At 39.1% G+C, this 16,110-nt stretch overlaps 1 protein-coding gene across 1 annotated transcript in view; it reads right to left on the reverse strand.

Moving 5' to 3' along the window:
- Positions 1-803: 803 nt before the first annotated feature.
- The window catches only part of pcdh11 (protocadherin 11), a 113,400-nt gene continuing 98,093 nt past the window's right edge, over positions 804-16,110 (reverse strand). Inside the window, exon 7 of the mRNA XM_047023844.1 lies at positions 804-4,903. Coding sequence (XP_046879800.1) covers positions 4,497-4,903 — 407 coding nt within the window. The 3' untranslated portion in view covers positions 804-4,496. The remainder of the gene's footprint in view (positions 4,904-16,110) is intronic.

Here is a 16,110-nt window from a genome sequence, read left to right on the forward strand (position 1 = left end):
CTACCTGTACTGGAATTCTGCTCAAGCATATGTGTGTATTGTCATAATTTGAAGAGGAGCCGGTCATCACAATAAACTTTGGGTAAAGAAATCCCAAAGGTCTATTGTCGCATGTTTCCTGGGTACAAAGATATGTTGGAAACACAATTCAAAACAGCACAGTACAATGACACACAGACGTAATTCATTCAATAAGTTAGTAAAGAGACACCATGTTACGTATCATACTCTTGTAGTGCTGTACACATGATCGTAAGTTGGGCTTTTCTCAAATGGTTACGTATGTTTATATTGAATGAGCATGGAGCTCAAACAACACAGGTGTTGTATCGCACCCTAGTTTTCCCTAGGCTATGAGCCAGTGATATTGCCCATTAACTAATATTGCAGAAAAGGTGTTTCTGTTATGTTATTTCTGCAATGACAGTCTTTCAGAATTTATTACATCTACAGTTTATGCAAGGGAAATGTACATAATTCAAATGTAAGTCAAATTTGGCTAATTAATGCTGACGTACTGGTTGCTGTTTGTTGTGCATTATAAAAGCCATCCTATAAAGTTTGCATGTAGGCATACTAAAAAAGAGCTTGATCTTGTGTGTGTGCCTGTGTTTGTGTGCCTGTATGTGTGTTTATATGTTTGTGTCCTTGAAAAGACTGGACACCAATTCGCAAACCGAACAAGGATAGTCCAACCATACATTGAAGACTGAATATTTAATGTTTCAAGTGAAAGTCAATGACAAGAAAAATCATTTCATCATATGAAATGTCTTTTTTTTCACATATTCTTTTATGGGATATTTTACAAAGGCATGACAACACATACTGTAGCTTCATTGATCAATATTGTACTGCTGGCAAGCATATAAGCTTTCTCTCAAAGCAACCTTGACCTATACTCACTGATGACTTTACAAGCATATATATTATATAGCAGGTATTTCCTATAGATTATATACAAGATACATGTGTGTACATACAATGTTCTGGCAAAGTCCATGCCAGTATACATACATGCACACACAATGCGCGCACACACTCTCACAATCAGATACTCCCCAATATATGCATACTGTATTGTATCCATTTACATTACAACAGAGATTGTCGTCTCATTGTTAGAAATGTTTTCACTTGTGTTTGCCTTTATCAATGCAAACAGAATTCAGGTGATTATAGGATTTCACAAGAATGTGTTTATCCTTTTTATTTTGCCATCTTGTTTTATTGGATACAGCTATATACATTTGTTTACCAAGTTGATGCAGTTCTCCCTTTGTGTGTTTATACATCCAACTCATTGTAAGGTTGAAGCAGATTCATTTGTGTGTGACTTTCACAAATCTTTGCCTCAGAAGGGGTATGTTTTCTTTACTACACACAAACCACCTGATACTAAACACTTGTAAGAATCAAAGAAAAGCACTGATGCATGCAAATGGTAATGTAGGATGATTCCAATGAAAAAAAAAGTGTATGAATCAACAAACTAACATTGCTTTCCGTAGATAACATAGGTCAATAGAAAAGTAATATCCAATCAACATTTTTCCTACAGTATCACTATGGTCATGGTGCTGGGTTCTAAAAAGGTACAAAATTGGGTAAATTACCATTATCATGCATATACTGCGTAGATACTTCTACGAAGCAACTCATTACTCAGAATGTTTGGTCTCACTCCCTTCCTTTTTGGTTCAAAAGGGAAACCTTTGGCACAAAGTGAAACTGCATTAAAGCAGTGTCCCTCTCTACAAGATCAATACATCTTTATATTTCATGATGTTTTCAAGAAATGCCTGATATCTCTTACTCGAAAAGATCATGGATGAAGAGATACACGTGGATTCCAAGTAACATAATCAAGCTATCTATTATGAAAACATCCAAGATAATCTCCTTTCCAAGTTTCTACATTCATGCAATTGTCTACTATTGAAAACATCTGAATGTTGCTTAAAAAAAGAATGAAGTTATTATTTTAAATGACATTAAATTGACATGGTATATTGTGTGTTTAGATAAAGTCAGTTAGTGTATGGTGACAGTATGTCTTAATTGTTAGATACACTTGTTTTTTCCTCTTAAAATATCTATCCAAGCAAAAGTTCATTTTAAGTAATTGATTTGTGTTTATCCAAGTACAATTATCAGTAATCACAGTACTTATAAATACTATATCAGTACAACGTAACATGATTGATGCTTAAATTATTTAAAGATATTATTTTTATATTTTAATTAATTTTTGTCTAATATCAATTAGAATGTCTTTGCTGCCGCCCTCTTTTCTGCTGTATTGTGTTTTGTGTCATTTGCTATGGGCGTTAAAGTGTTTAGTGTTTTAAAAACATAACTCAAAGCAATAGTTTTTCAAACAACATTGAGATGCTTCCCTCACACTTTACCAAAGACAGGTGTGCATGATCGCCCTGCCAGTTTATAAATGGGAAAAGTGCCTTGTGGTGGATTTGCATAATATCATTTTATTTTGACAAAGTCTCCATCTTTATATTTGTTCGCCTTGATTAGATGTGTCGTGTCTTCAAATACCAGATGGTGAAACAGGTTTAATCCACAAGCCACAGAAAGACTAAATGTAAAAGAAAACTACAAAAATGAAGAAAGATTTGGTGAATGAATTTAAAATAGATTTCAAGATCAGGGATATGACCACCATTTAATTTGAGGATTCATTAAATTCACAATTGCCATAACCTTGACATTTGCATACTGTTATATATGGGAATATGTTAGTGCTCCTTTTTAGGTTGACGGAACTTTGACCTGAGCGTGTATGTTTCATATTTTGCCTTCTTTTGGGATGTTACAGATAATCAAACTCATTTTTGTATTTTTATTTCCTATGACAGTCAAAATGAATCCGCAACAAATCTATATTCTATACTTTAATTGGACATTGAAGGAAAACATTTGGTATGGATTGCCATAGAATTGCAATTGTAGCAACTGTACATCGATTATACACACACTAGTATTTAGCGAAAGCAATAAGTCAACACCTTAAGTATGATATAAGATGAATCTGAGAATGCTTGTTAGCTTTAGCACTAGCTGGTGATATGAGCTGTAGCTTCTCAAAGGAAAACAAATAAAGTGTTATTTCTAAGGCAGCTTCTGTAGCCTTTCATTTGCGTAATGGTAGACGGGTGTTCATAGTCGTCAACCAAAACTATGAGAACTATGGAGATTACACATCAAGGTAATTAGACTGCTGGGAGATTTTCATAATTGGCTTTATAGCATTTGTTATGATGCATAAATTGTATAGTACAGTGAGAGAGAGAGAGAGAGAGAGAGAGAGACTGTTGAAAACCAAAAAAGAAAAAAAACTCAAGCTTGCTCTGCTGCACATCTGTCTATGGTTTTCAAGGCTGCCTAATGAGATAATGTTGAAAATGAGCAGGTTCTTAACATAGTAGGGATGTGGGAGTGTCAGAGGAGTAGCAACAACCGTACGCCAAACATCTGAGGAACACGTCTCATCCCACAGAAGTGGCAGTGGGGCTGGGATAGAGGGTGTTCAAGATCCACACACAAAACATTATTTTTATGTACGACTATGGCTTATGAAAGTTATGTTGCAGTATTCATGCGGTAACATTGGTTAGTTTTTTATTTATTCCCAAGACCAATTAAAAAAACTGTATGAGAATTTAAGATGAAATGTCACTGTACCACTATTGGCTTCCATTGACAGTTATGCACCTCCACTTCAGCACGTAAATAAATAAGTAAACATCGCTATGGCAGGTTTGTTTGAATTCTAGCCTATATTGTTGTAGTGAATTTTTACTGTTGGCCTAGTTCAGCAATTTTGGGCCATCTGCAGTCCCACTGACAGGCAGACCCATTCACACAAGACAGGAGAAGTAGCCTGCATATGTTGGATCACCAGAAGAATTTGAGTCACTTGTCTTACTGAATATGCTAAGCAATATGTCACCAGAAATGTGGATAGATGCACCATTCACCTGGTGTTCACAAATAACATGAAGCCAGCTCCAGCTCACTCAACAAGAAAACACTGCATTTGCATTTGATAATCTGGACATAGTCAATTGTTTGACAATATGTCTTCCAAGCCAATTCCAATACACATGATGCAAAACATCCTTTTACTGGATCTGTGAACTATCAAACTGGGAGATATTACGTTTTCTCATCTTTTCTGCAAAGACACTACTTTGGTATAGAACTACCATTTATACAATGTACATACATTGGATTTCATATTTAGATTTTCCTTTCAATGGTTTGTCTTTTATATTTATTCCATGTTTTTTTGCACTATATATTTTTTAACAACCAGCATCAAGCTCTCTTCTTATGCAACACAGAGCAAGTAAATGTTTTGTCCATATTTGTTTCTCAAACACAAACACACACACTAATCAGAATATCTGAGACATGTCACTGCGGATGTGTAGAGCCTTACAGTTTACATGGTGGAGTTGACGTCACTGCTGACCTTACAACTGGTGCTCGTGCATGAAGGAGGCGCTGCCCCCAGTGGAGGAAGGAGAAGTCTGCTGTCCAGGTGAAGTGAAGCTGGCCAGAGGTATGACCTTGACTGGCTCCGCTTTCTTGCTGGTGCAGTGTCTCTCCAACGTGTTGTAGAACTGCGGACGGTTGATTCCTTTGTCCAGATCGTCCTTGGGTACTGACCGGCCTAAGGTGTGACGCCCGTCCATCTTGCCTCCTCGAGCCCAGCTCTGCTGGAAGCCGAAGGAAGGCAGGGTGATGGTGGTGGTGGACGTCTGGAACTGGGTCAGGGCTGGGGGCATCCAGCAGCTGTCGGAGTGGCCAAGGATCAGACATTCCTGGGTGCAGGTCTCTGAGGCTTCTGCCAAGGCTTTCTGCAGGTTCACTTCAATGGCTGCAAAGGCAATTAGGAAACGAGAAAAAATAAGCAAGAACAGAGATAAGCTTAGTTAACTGTGTAATAAAACAGGAATACATTGAGAAAAATGAGAAAACACATTGAAACTAAAAAACACCCACACACACTAAAGTACACTGCTGTCATTGGGATAAACTGTTATGAGATGAAAAGCCAAAGAGGGATAGGGAATGAGGGGAATCACCAAAATGAAATACAAAAGTTGATAGAATAAAGTTACACACTTATTTGAGGCTGACCTGCAAATGTCAACCTATTAGAGAAACGAAAGGCTGTAATAAATGTTTGATTCATCTTGAAATGACAAAAACACCACCAGAACATTTAATTTTCATTGGTATTCCCATGGCTCCAACTGTTTACCTACAATATGCAATGAATTCCCTGTAGCTTAATTAAAGCTAGAAAAAAACTGTCTCTGTTGTTTGTGTCTGCGATTGTCCTCACCGTATTAAATATTTAATGAACATTAACAAATTGTTGTTTGTTTTTAACCCTGTCATCATGACACGCCTTGCTTTTCCTCAGATCTCGTTTGACTTTGAGATAAATCTGGTCAATTAAGATAACTCAAACACTAAAGATGACCGTATCACAACCAAGCCCTGCCTCTCTCGAATTCGTGTTAGCGTTTTTGACATTTGAGGTACAACAAATATAGTTATGAGGACTGTATTTGATTTGCATTCAGAGGAGAGGACTGGAAAGCAAGGCACTCAAACTATCTTATCTCATTATGCCTTCGCTGACAACACATGTGAAATGAGTCTAGGAAGAGGCCTCACCATTGAGCCCAAGCAATAAAGCCTGTCAACTCAGATAATTAGAATGTAAAACAGTATGCACCAAGGCAAATAGAAGCCCACAGTGTTATGTTTCCTATCCGCCTAAGAAAAGAGAGGTCCTTGCTTGAACATCACATCATTCCTCTAGGTTTCAGCTTCAAGCTGTCACATAGAAATAATTTAGCATATTTGCATAAGTAAGAACGCAATCAATAATTGAATGGTCCTAGGCCTATGAGTTCCCTCCATTACAAGTTGTGCATGCTCTGTTTAATTATATTCCCCAGTCATTTGAAGAGATTTTTTCCTTCCACTGTGTTTATTGTTTTTTAAAGTCTATAAAACTAACTAGTTTGTATATTTTTTTGTACATTGCGGCAAAAAAGCAGTCTACAAATTAAAGCATATGCTGGTATTGTCATGTTACAGTGAAACACTGTAATTGCAGTCTGAGCAGTACAAAAGCAATGTATTTTAATTAGGAAAACAACAGCTGAAAATGAGCCACCTGATATAAATTATCCAGGATATATTTGGAGTCTCCACATGATGTCCTCTCCATATTGAACTCAGCCTTTTGAGCCCCTGTGTGTGTAAATCTGTGGAGCGGTAAATGTGTCACCTTTCAGAGGGTCACTACCTTCATTAAGGCTAAAATGATGCTTCTCACCCTTCTCTGAGCAAGCACAATTAGCCTTAGCCAAGTCCTTAATATTCCCTGACTCAATCTTTCTGAGGTTTCTGCTGTTGTTGTGTTTCCATAGCATTTTTCAACATCAAAATTCCCTCATTATTACACTGCACATATTGTCCAGCAAACCATTGCACCCACAAACACACCAAGGCACGCACACAAGCACATACAGAACTTCATGATTTTTTGGGGGGGCAACAAGAGCACTTTTTTTCCCTTAAAGGACATTACGTTATCAGTACAAAGCAAAGTGATTGTCTGTAATTACATAATACGTGAAAGGTGTCTGGGGCTACGGAGCTTCCCCAGGTGCAAACGCCACGAACTTGCAACATGGGCTGTCAGGCTAACTGTGTCAACAGCCAGAAGTGCTTCTATTTTTGCAAGTGATATTTCACATTAAAACAGCTTCCAAAGAGATGTAGCCTAGTCTGTATCAGTCACTACTCCACTGGGACGATCGCTTGACTGATGTTGCTGACAGCACCGGCTGCTTTCGTCAACCAGAGGCGAACCGCTCCTTCTGACGCTGCCTAAGTGCCTTTTGTATTCAGGGCAAATAACATTACCCCCGTGGAGCTTTTGTGAGGAAGCGTACCATGCTGATGCCACTGATCCCACGTAGCTGTGAAGGCCTCTCTGTCCCTTTCAGAAGATCGTTTGTATAAAAGATTCCATGGCAGAACACAAACCCTAATGGTTTGAATCTGAATCATCCGCTTTATCTAAAATGATTACAGGGTGGGATGTCTCCTACTGTACCATTGTCCTACAACATGACTCCGCCAGCATGTTTAGTGTTCATGCCAGCAATTTGTTTGTCTCAGCGTTCATGGTGGCTAACTACTCTTTCAGAGGTGAGTCGCTGTCAACACAATTAACATCACCAATCCCTTAAAACTGTAAATATGAAATTACAAGACCTGTGAAGTCTTTGTGAGATAATAGAACAATACACTATCCATATTTGTTGTGTTTCTCTAGTCTACACTTCCGTGTGGCACAGTTCCTGACTACAAGTGGATCTAAGGTCTTCGGCAAGGTGATCCCACAGAAGTAGCCCATGGCAACCTTGTTCTGCAACATCGACACATAGCCGAGCCAAACTAGCTATTGAACACTGCTGCATCCACCTTCTTTTGACCTTCTGTTCTCCACAGTAAAGTCTGTGGCAGATAGACATTCTTCAAGCGTCTATGTGTAAAGAAGAAGAACCGTATGAAACAGTTGCCAAAGGATGGGCAAATATTTATGCTCTGTTGAGTTTCAGCACCATAAGGACAGTCAGGCAATGTGTCGAGGATCAACACAGCACATTTATCCAAGCAAATGCAAGTTTACTGATAACATGGTGCATGGTAGTCCGTGCATTAGTGGACGTGTACTGTTACTGTACTGTAGGTCTGAAACAATGTCATCATCAGAGTAAGACACCCCATAATAAATCCCAAAAGGATTAGTACTGTCTACTTTTGATATAAGGAAAATTTTGCTTTATCTATCTATAGTACCTTTCCTACACTATACAGTTACACCAATAATAAATCAAGTCAATAATTGTATTCATTGGGCTTTTTTTTACATTGAAAACTATACCTGCACATTACTGGAGCTTGTTAACAAAGAGCATTTTAAGCTGTCATATCAGGTCCCTGACAGGGATATTTAAAACGACAAGCTATTTACCCTCAAAGCTAGTTACATCTTGATGAGATTCACATTAAGACTTGCACACATACCATAATTCAACTCATCATGTTTGCATGCACCAACTCATTATTGCTAATCAAATAGATAATTGCATGGATTTAGGACATTAGATTCCATGAACACAGTTAGGTAGTAAAGTTAATGAAGATACTGACTGTGTTCTGACAGCAACAACTTTCCTGCTGTATGTCTTGTACAGTCATAATCAAATTGTCATTACCATTTGATTGCTTCATTTAAATTCCTTGTATTCTATTGAAATAACATAAAATGCATTCTTTTAACTAGCAAGTGTCTAAGGTGAGACATGGGAATAACTTTATTGAAGCAGATACTTTGTATTCAAGACTATGCTGTTTCACTCTAAAGCATGGCTAACAACATAACATGGCAGGTTCTCCCTGACATTTGAGAGTCATAAAGAAAACCTTTACACGCCTCAACATTCCTGTCAATGTCAGGTGGTTCAAGTTCAACAAGAAGAGATTGTTTTCTAAGGTATTTCGTGTAATGGGATGAAAAGTACGTGTAAATGTTAGACGTTGTTATACTTACTTTAGTTGTGAAATGTCAAATATGCAAGTACTCGGGTTAGACAGGGGAGGTCAGATGGCTGAGCGGTTAGGGAATCAGGCTAGTAATCAGTAATTGCTGGTTCAATTCCTGGCTGTGCCAAAGGACGTTGTGTCCTTGGGCAAGGCACTTCACCCTACTTGCCTCGGGGGGAATGTCCCTGTACTTACTGTAAGTTGCTCTGGATAAGAGCGTCTGCTAAATGACAATGTAGACAGGCTTTGGTTGTGTGTCGGAGAAAGAAACACTCACCAGCGATTAACGGAATCACATTCTGTCAAAAACAATGAATTTTGAAAGGAAATAATTGAATTTGTAATTACAAAGACTTTATCACTTTACATTGCCTAACACCCACTCAAATTCAGCATCTGGATAGGCAAATGAAAGGTCATTAATAACAATGGGGATATTTAACCTCACAGCCAATCCAGAATAGTCAAGATGACATTTTCATTATGCTGCATGTACCAAGCATGGTGACTTGAATAGCTAAATCTCTGCAAATACATCACAGATAGGCCACCTACTGTATTACATGATACACTTTCCTTCTCTCACTCTCTCTCTCTTAGTGTTCCTATTTCAGTCACTTTCATGATTGTTTAAAACGTTGGGTTCCGGATTCATGTGGTTTCATGATACATTCAATGATTACCAAGCTTTGAGAAGACATATGGTTTCAGCATGAACATGTACAGTGCCCTCCAAAAGTATTGGAACAGTGAGGCCAATTCCTTTATTTTTGCTGTAGACTGAAAACATTTGGGCTTGACATCAAACGATGAATGTGAAACCAGAGATCAACGTTTCAGCTTTTATTTCCAGGTATTTACATCAGGATCTGATGCACAAATTAGAAAATATCACCTTTTTGTTCGAACCCACCCATTTGTCACGTGAGCAAAAGTATTGGAACATATGACTGACAGGTGTGTTTTGTTGCCCAGGTGTGTCCTATTACATACATTATTCAATCAATAAATACCACTGAATGTCTACACTCAGGTTCAGATTGGGTAAGATAGGTTTTGTCTATGCAGACTGTATTCAGAGGTGAAAACAACATGAAAACCGGAGCGCTGTCTTTGGGTGAAAAACAAGCAATTGTGAGTCTTAGAGAAGATGGAAAATCAATCAGAGCCATTGCAGAAACATTGGCCATAGCCAGTACAACCATTTGGAATGTCCTGAAGAAGAAGAAAACTACTGGTGTACTAAGTAACAGACGTCGAACAGGTAGACCAAGGAAAACATCAGCAGTTGATGACAGAAACATTGTGAGAGCTGTAAAGAAAGACCCTAAAACAACTGTTAGTGAGATCAGCAACAACCTCCAGATGGCAGGAGTGAAGGTATCACTATCTACTGTTCGCAGAAGACTTCATGAACAAAAGTACAAGGGCTACACCAGAAGATGCAAACCACTCATTAGCAAGAAGAATAGGAAGGCCAGGCTGGAATTTGCCAAAAAGTACAGAGATGAACCTCAAAAATTCTGGGACAAAGTTTTATGGACTGATGAGACAAAGATTAACTTTTACCAAAGTGATGGAAAGGCTAAAGTTTGGAGAAAGAAAGGAACTGCTCATGATCCCAAACACACAAGCTCATCTGTGAAACACGGTGGAGGTAATGTCATGGCTTGGGCTTGCATGGCTTCTTCTAGGACGGGCTCATTAATCTTCATTGAGGATGTAACACATGATGGCAGCAGCAAAATGAACTCGGAAGTCTACAGAAACATTTTGTCTGCCAATTTAAGGAAAGATGCAACCAAACTGATTGGCAGAGCCTTCATCATGCAGCAAGATAACGACCCAAAACACACTGCCAAAACAACAAAGGAGTTCATCAGGGGCAAGAAATGGAAGGTATTAGACTGGCCAAGTCAATCTCCAGACTTAAACCCTATAGAGCATGCATTTTACCTGCTTAAGAGGAGACTGAAGGGAGGAACCCCACAAAACAAACAACAACTGAAAGAGGCTGCAGTGAAAGCCTGGGAAAGCATCAAAAAGGAAGAATGCAAAAGTTTGGTGACGTCAATGGGTCACAGACTTGCTGCAGTTATTGAAAGCAAAGGATTTGCAACTAAATATTAAGTCTTATTCACTTAAATATGTTTTAAGTATATCTGTTCCAATACTTTTGCTCACATGACAAATGGGTGGATTCAAACAAAATGTGATATTTTCTTAGTTGTGCATCAGATCCTGATGTAAATACCTGGAAATAAAAGCTGAAACGTTGATCTCTGGTCTCACGTTCATTATTTGATGTCAAGCCCAAATGTTTTCAGTCTACAGCAAAAATAAAGGAATTCGCCTCACTGTTCCAATACTTTTGGAGGGCACTGTATAATCATCACGCATGGTGTGTTGTAGAGGTACTAGTTCATGTATACGCTGGTTCTTTCTGTGTGGTTCTGGCCTGCAGACACGAGTGAGTTACAATTGAAATTAATAACACAAAATCCTGCTAAAACAATTTAACACAGATTTCATACATTTTCAGGTTTTCACCCCCCCAAAAGAGGACTATAATCTTACAGGAAGCAATATGGGATGACAAGCGCTGTCCTTGTCAATGGTGACAAGGGCAGGTGAGAGTAAATATTCAATTGTGGCAATAAAACGCTGCTGTTGGAAAGAGGGTTTGGCTATGCCACTGAGGTCAAAGACCCCATGCACTGCGGAAGGTGACATGCGTTATGATCTATAAGAACTATTCTGAGGTGAGGAGATCAAGGTCTTGACAACTTGATGAAATTACGATAAAATCCATGGTGATTCAATGATGACGCATTCCAATGACGTGTGCTCTGGAGGCATTTGACAGTGTCACTGGTCTGAGTGAGAGGGATTTACATCCAGATAGGAATGACACTGTATAAGGACATCTAAAATAATGCAGTGGAAGAAGTTCCATGACACACATTCACTTGAGCAAGTCAACTCAGCCACTCAGAACAGAAAACCGTAAAAGCTTGAGGCCCCACAGAATTTCTTTTTCATTGTCCCTCTTTCCACATTTCCAAAACAAATAGAGGTGCCTATAATGAATGGGGTCCTTTAAAGAAGACAATGTGCCTGAGATAAGAGCAAAAAAGGTCATTCATATATACTCTGAACTAATTACGTTTGATGCATTTGTCGAGGCTCTCCTCACAATGGCTGGTCTCAGAGCAGCATACGTATTTATCAGTACTTGTGGGACCCATACAGTTCCACTGCTGCAATCCATCTAGCCTTGTCTGCTCTCTGTCCCCTTCTCTCCCCTTCCTTTATTCTCTCCCATTTGACCCGTTGTAACTGAAAGTAATTGCAGGTAGAAAACAACATCTAATGATTACTTTATCTGGGACTCTGGGAGAGAAAAGTCACAGACAGGTACATTCAACAGAAAGAGGAGGTACTTTTTTTTCCCGACACACAATTTCAGACAACAAAGAATATTATTGACTTGGCTGAGATTAAAACACCCAAACAAATAACAAAGTAGAGAGAAAGGACAAAGTGCACAAAGAAAGAAAGGTTCTCCTGAACACCTAGTGTCAAACACTTTTCTCTCTTTTTGTTACTCTTGATTAAATATATGTTGCGGGTTGAAGCTTCCATCCTCTGTCAAACACCAACAAACCTAACACAACTTATAGGTTTAATTGAATGTAAATGTACCCATCTACTGCACTACACCCACCTCCTATGCTAACTTTCTAAGGCTTCTTAATGAATAGCATCCAAAGCCAGAGACTACAGTGACACCATAACCACCATTTCTGTCAACAAAAAAGTTGAGAGAGTGAGAAAGATAGGGATACAGAGGGGAGAGAGAGAGATAGAGACAGAAACAGAAGGACAGTGAGGGAAAAAATGATTTGAAGACAAATTGCGGACAAGCTTTATTCCTGCCACTTGACTTTTTTTCCGTTTGGTCGTGATGGTCCTGATTGCATCTCCTTCATTATGTCTGAAGGCTAGTCTTGTCTTCAGGATGGGCTGAACCTCTGTCAGCCGCCCAGCCGTCGGTGTCAACATCAACACAATCAACGCTGGCCAAACACACAGCATGGGCTGAATAGATGAGAGGTGCAAACACCATAACAATCAGCAATCAGCACTGATCACCGCAACGACGCAGAGAGTGCTGAAGAGGACTCATCTGGGATAGACTTTCTGAGCTTGTTGAGGGTACTGCTATTGTGTAGGTGTGTGTTGCAGACTAGAAAGAAGTAATACATAAATGCATATTTACCAAGGGGTGAGCATAAAGAGATATGCCTCCGTGAAAATTCATTGCAGACATATGAACGTATTAAATCTCCATATTTCGTAATTTCTCAGAGAGAGCAAGCATGAAACTTTCAGGTGAAAAATGGGAAATAGGTTGATAAAGACAAACCTGACAAATAGATTTGATGTTTTTCAAAAAGCTTTGCAGCATACAAAGAGCTCTATATGCAATCTACTGGATAAAAAGGGAAGCTTTTTGATCCAAACAAGTTAAGTGTTCCTTGGAAAATATGGCCAGGACAATACATTGTCATTACCCAGCCACAGTGTATACAAAAAGGTCCAAAACAACAAAAATGTCATAGATACAAACACTCTGAATGTACAAATAGAAACTGATTGTTAGTATGTGGTTGCAAAACATCATGCATCATGTGACTAGAAAATTCATCAGACTGACCTGTTGGCCCCAATTACTATGGAAACCAAGAATGAATCAAATTAATGTTAAGGCCTGCCCCCGGCTTTCACTGTCATGTCTACATCCTGTGGGCCCAGCAGAGGAGAAGAAGAGGTGGAATAAACAAGGTGCCACCACTGCATATGCTATATATCTTGTAGTCATTAATGATTACCTCCTTTTTCCCTTAGCCATACATTATTGTTATTGCCTCTGTGGTCAGACAGATAGTAAGTGGATACAAAGGCATCAGCCGAGTCCATCTTTCAGCTGTTAACTGGCAGGCAGAAAACAAGTCGCCAACACCACTGTCATTATTTCAGTGCATGAGGGATCTAGGAAACTGCTATCTTTTATGTTGCTAGCCCGGAGGGATCTGTTCTGTGCTATGTGTCTGCTTCTACTTTTTCCCCTTTTTTTGTCCCTGACACATCTGACAACAATGGCTTCTTAAACACACACACTTTGGCCACAAAAAGGTGACCTAAAGAATAATAATATGGCATTGACTCTGAAGCAGTCATGTGTCCTATTGACAGTATTGGCAATGCTGTCTGGCAAAGTTATATGTAAACCAGTTGTTTAGCTGTATAGAGGTTGCATCCATGATTTGCTGTATCAGTGTGTTGTGTAGTAAAACGGTTAATATGAGGGGCAGGCACTCCTGGTCCCAGTACGCATGTACACTTTAAAGGTTTTCTTTTCTGAGGCGGTGTAGTGGTTCCTCAAGGGACAAGTATTAATTTTTCACTCAAACCTCCTTGAATAATGAATTTTGTCCTATTTATACCCCAGTGATAAGTCCACCAAATGCCCTAAAAAGGGGTTATTCTGAAAAAGCTAAGGCTTTCAGAGGAAGAAAAAACATGAAATTTCCGACCTTATCATGTTTAATATATTTGTATCAGCTACCAAGGACAGTAAATCAGAATATGTATCACTAACAGACATAAAAACATCCAAACTGTGTATTCAAATAAATCTGATAATTTCTGCGTTTTGACATTGACTGCCATTCTCCCCCCCAAACACAGACCTAGTTCAATCACTTCCACTACACAAGGAACAGCTGACAGACACCCTTATTTACTAGTCAGAAAAAGATGCTGGTGTTAGTGGTAATGTTTCTGTCTGTGGGTTCTTGTGTTGTGGGCCGTGAGTGCAGTCTACTTGTCAAAGAACTGGCATTGATGGTTCAGCACAACAACATAGTGAAAGACAGAAAGAAAGTAAGGAAGAGTTAGACAGACAGTCAGAGATCTAGAGGGCCGCAAACATAGCTTGATTCCTCCGGAGTAATCAGACAAGATTCTTCTTCTTTCCCCTTGTGTTCTTCTGTAGCATTCACATGCTGTATGGGTGAAAGGATTCCTATCTAGTCACTATGTACCATGGGAAACAATTGAGGGCAAAGCCTCCTGCCTCCAAATCATATAACCCTCATAACATCAGTTATCAACTTTGTCTAGGAATAGAATAGTATACTTTGACATAATGGTATAATCAACAGTTTCAAAAGAAAATAAGATGATTTTAAATTACTACCGAACAAGCACAGTCCACTTACAGTATATTCTTCACATCCATCTTTCATAAAATCATAAAGAGACTGAATTATCAGTCATTCCATTAACTTTTCTAAAACCGTATATTCTCTTGTTAGTAAGTGGCTGAGCCTTGATGTGCATATTGTTAGCACCTTTTTCTGAAGTTCTTTTATCATTATCACCTTCACCTGTCTGAACTCAATTATTGTCTTACAAAGTAACTTTTAGATGCTGAAATGAAGTAGTTTCAAAAGAAGAAAATGCTATGTGGATGTAGGTTGCTACTGATTGGGTTTTGTCAACGATGATGAAGGGAATTCTCTTGAGGACAGAACATTCCACAGGGAAAGAGCCAAAGAAAATATCCCCTTTGACTGCTCGTTCTTTCAAGACTGCCTGGAACTCATTGACCCCGATGTGTTTTTTTGCCTTTAGTATCAAACATCAAACATTAACACTGTACACTTTTGATTTGTGTTCCTACCAGCCCCCAAGGTCTCCAATCACCACACACACACACACACACACACACACACACACACACACACACACACACACACACGCACACACACATACACACACAAACACACACACACAGTTTATCCCTCTTCTGCTAACCCCCAAACACCCCCACAAACCCTGTGTTCTGTCGGGTCTCATGCTTGGTGTCCTGGATGGGCCATAATGTCAGGATGTATTAAGAGAGCTTAGGGAGGGCATTGGGACGAGGTTCAACTTCACTAATGCCACTTCTCACAAATGTCACAAACTCATTGGGGCTGTTGTGCATGGACATTGCAACAACTTTAAGTTCCTAGTATAGTGCAGCCCCAATTTTCGGTTAGCTATGACATCACCAGCAACTATACCCAAAGTCTATTTCAAGACATTTTGAGTGACTCACTGTATAAAGAGACCAGTACCCATCTCTATGATAATTTCCTATTCACCATGGGAAGACAGAAACACTGATACGTTTCATTTCGTTATTATTAACTGGTGTGGAAATGTCTAGGATGGTGTAGTTGACTGTTGTAAAAGAAGCACTAGCTGAAGTTGTTATTGGGGTGGAAATTTGACCGACAATGCTAGTCTAGTGCACATTTGCTAGACCCACATATGCATAGTCCAAGCTGTGGCTAGACTCTTGCTTAGCAGGCTAAAGCAGCCCCACTAAAT

This window comes from Hypomesus transpacificus, chromosome 1 (genome assembly GCF_021917145.1).
Source record: "Hypomesus transpacificus isolate Combined female chromosome 1, fHypTra1, whole genome shotgun sequence".
Classification (NCBI taxonomy): Eukaryota; Metazoa; Chordata; class Actinopteri; order Osmeriformes; family Osmeridae; genus Hypomesus; species Hypomesus transpacificus.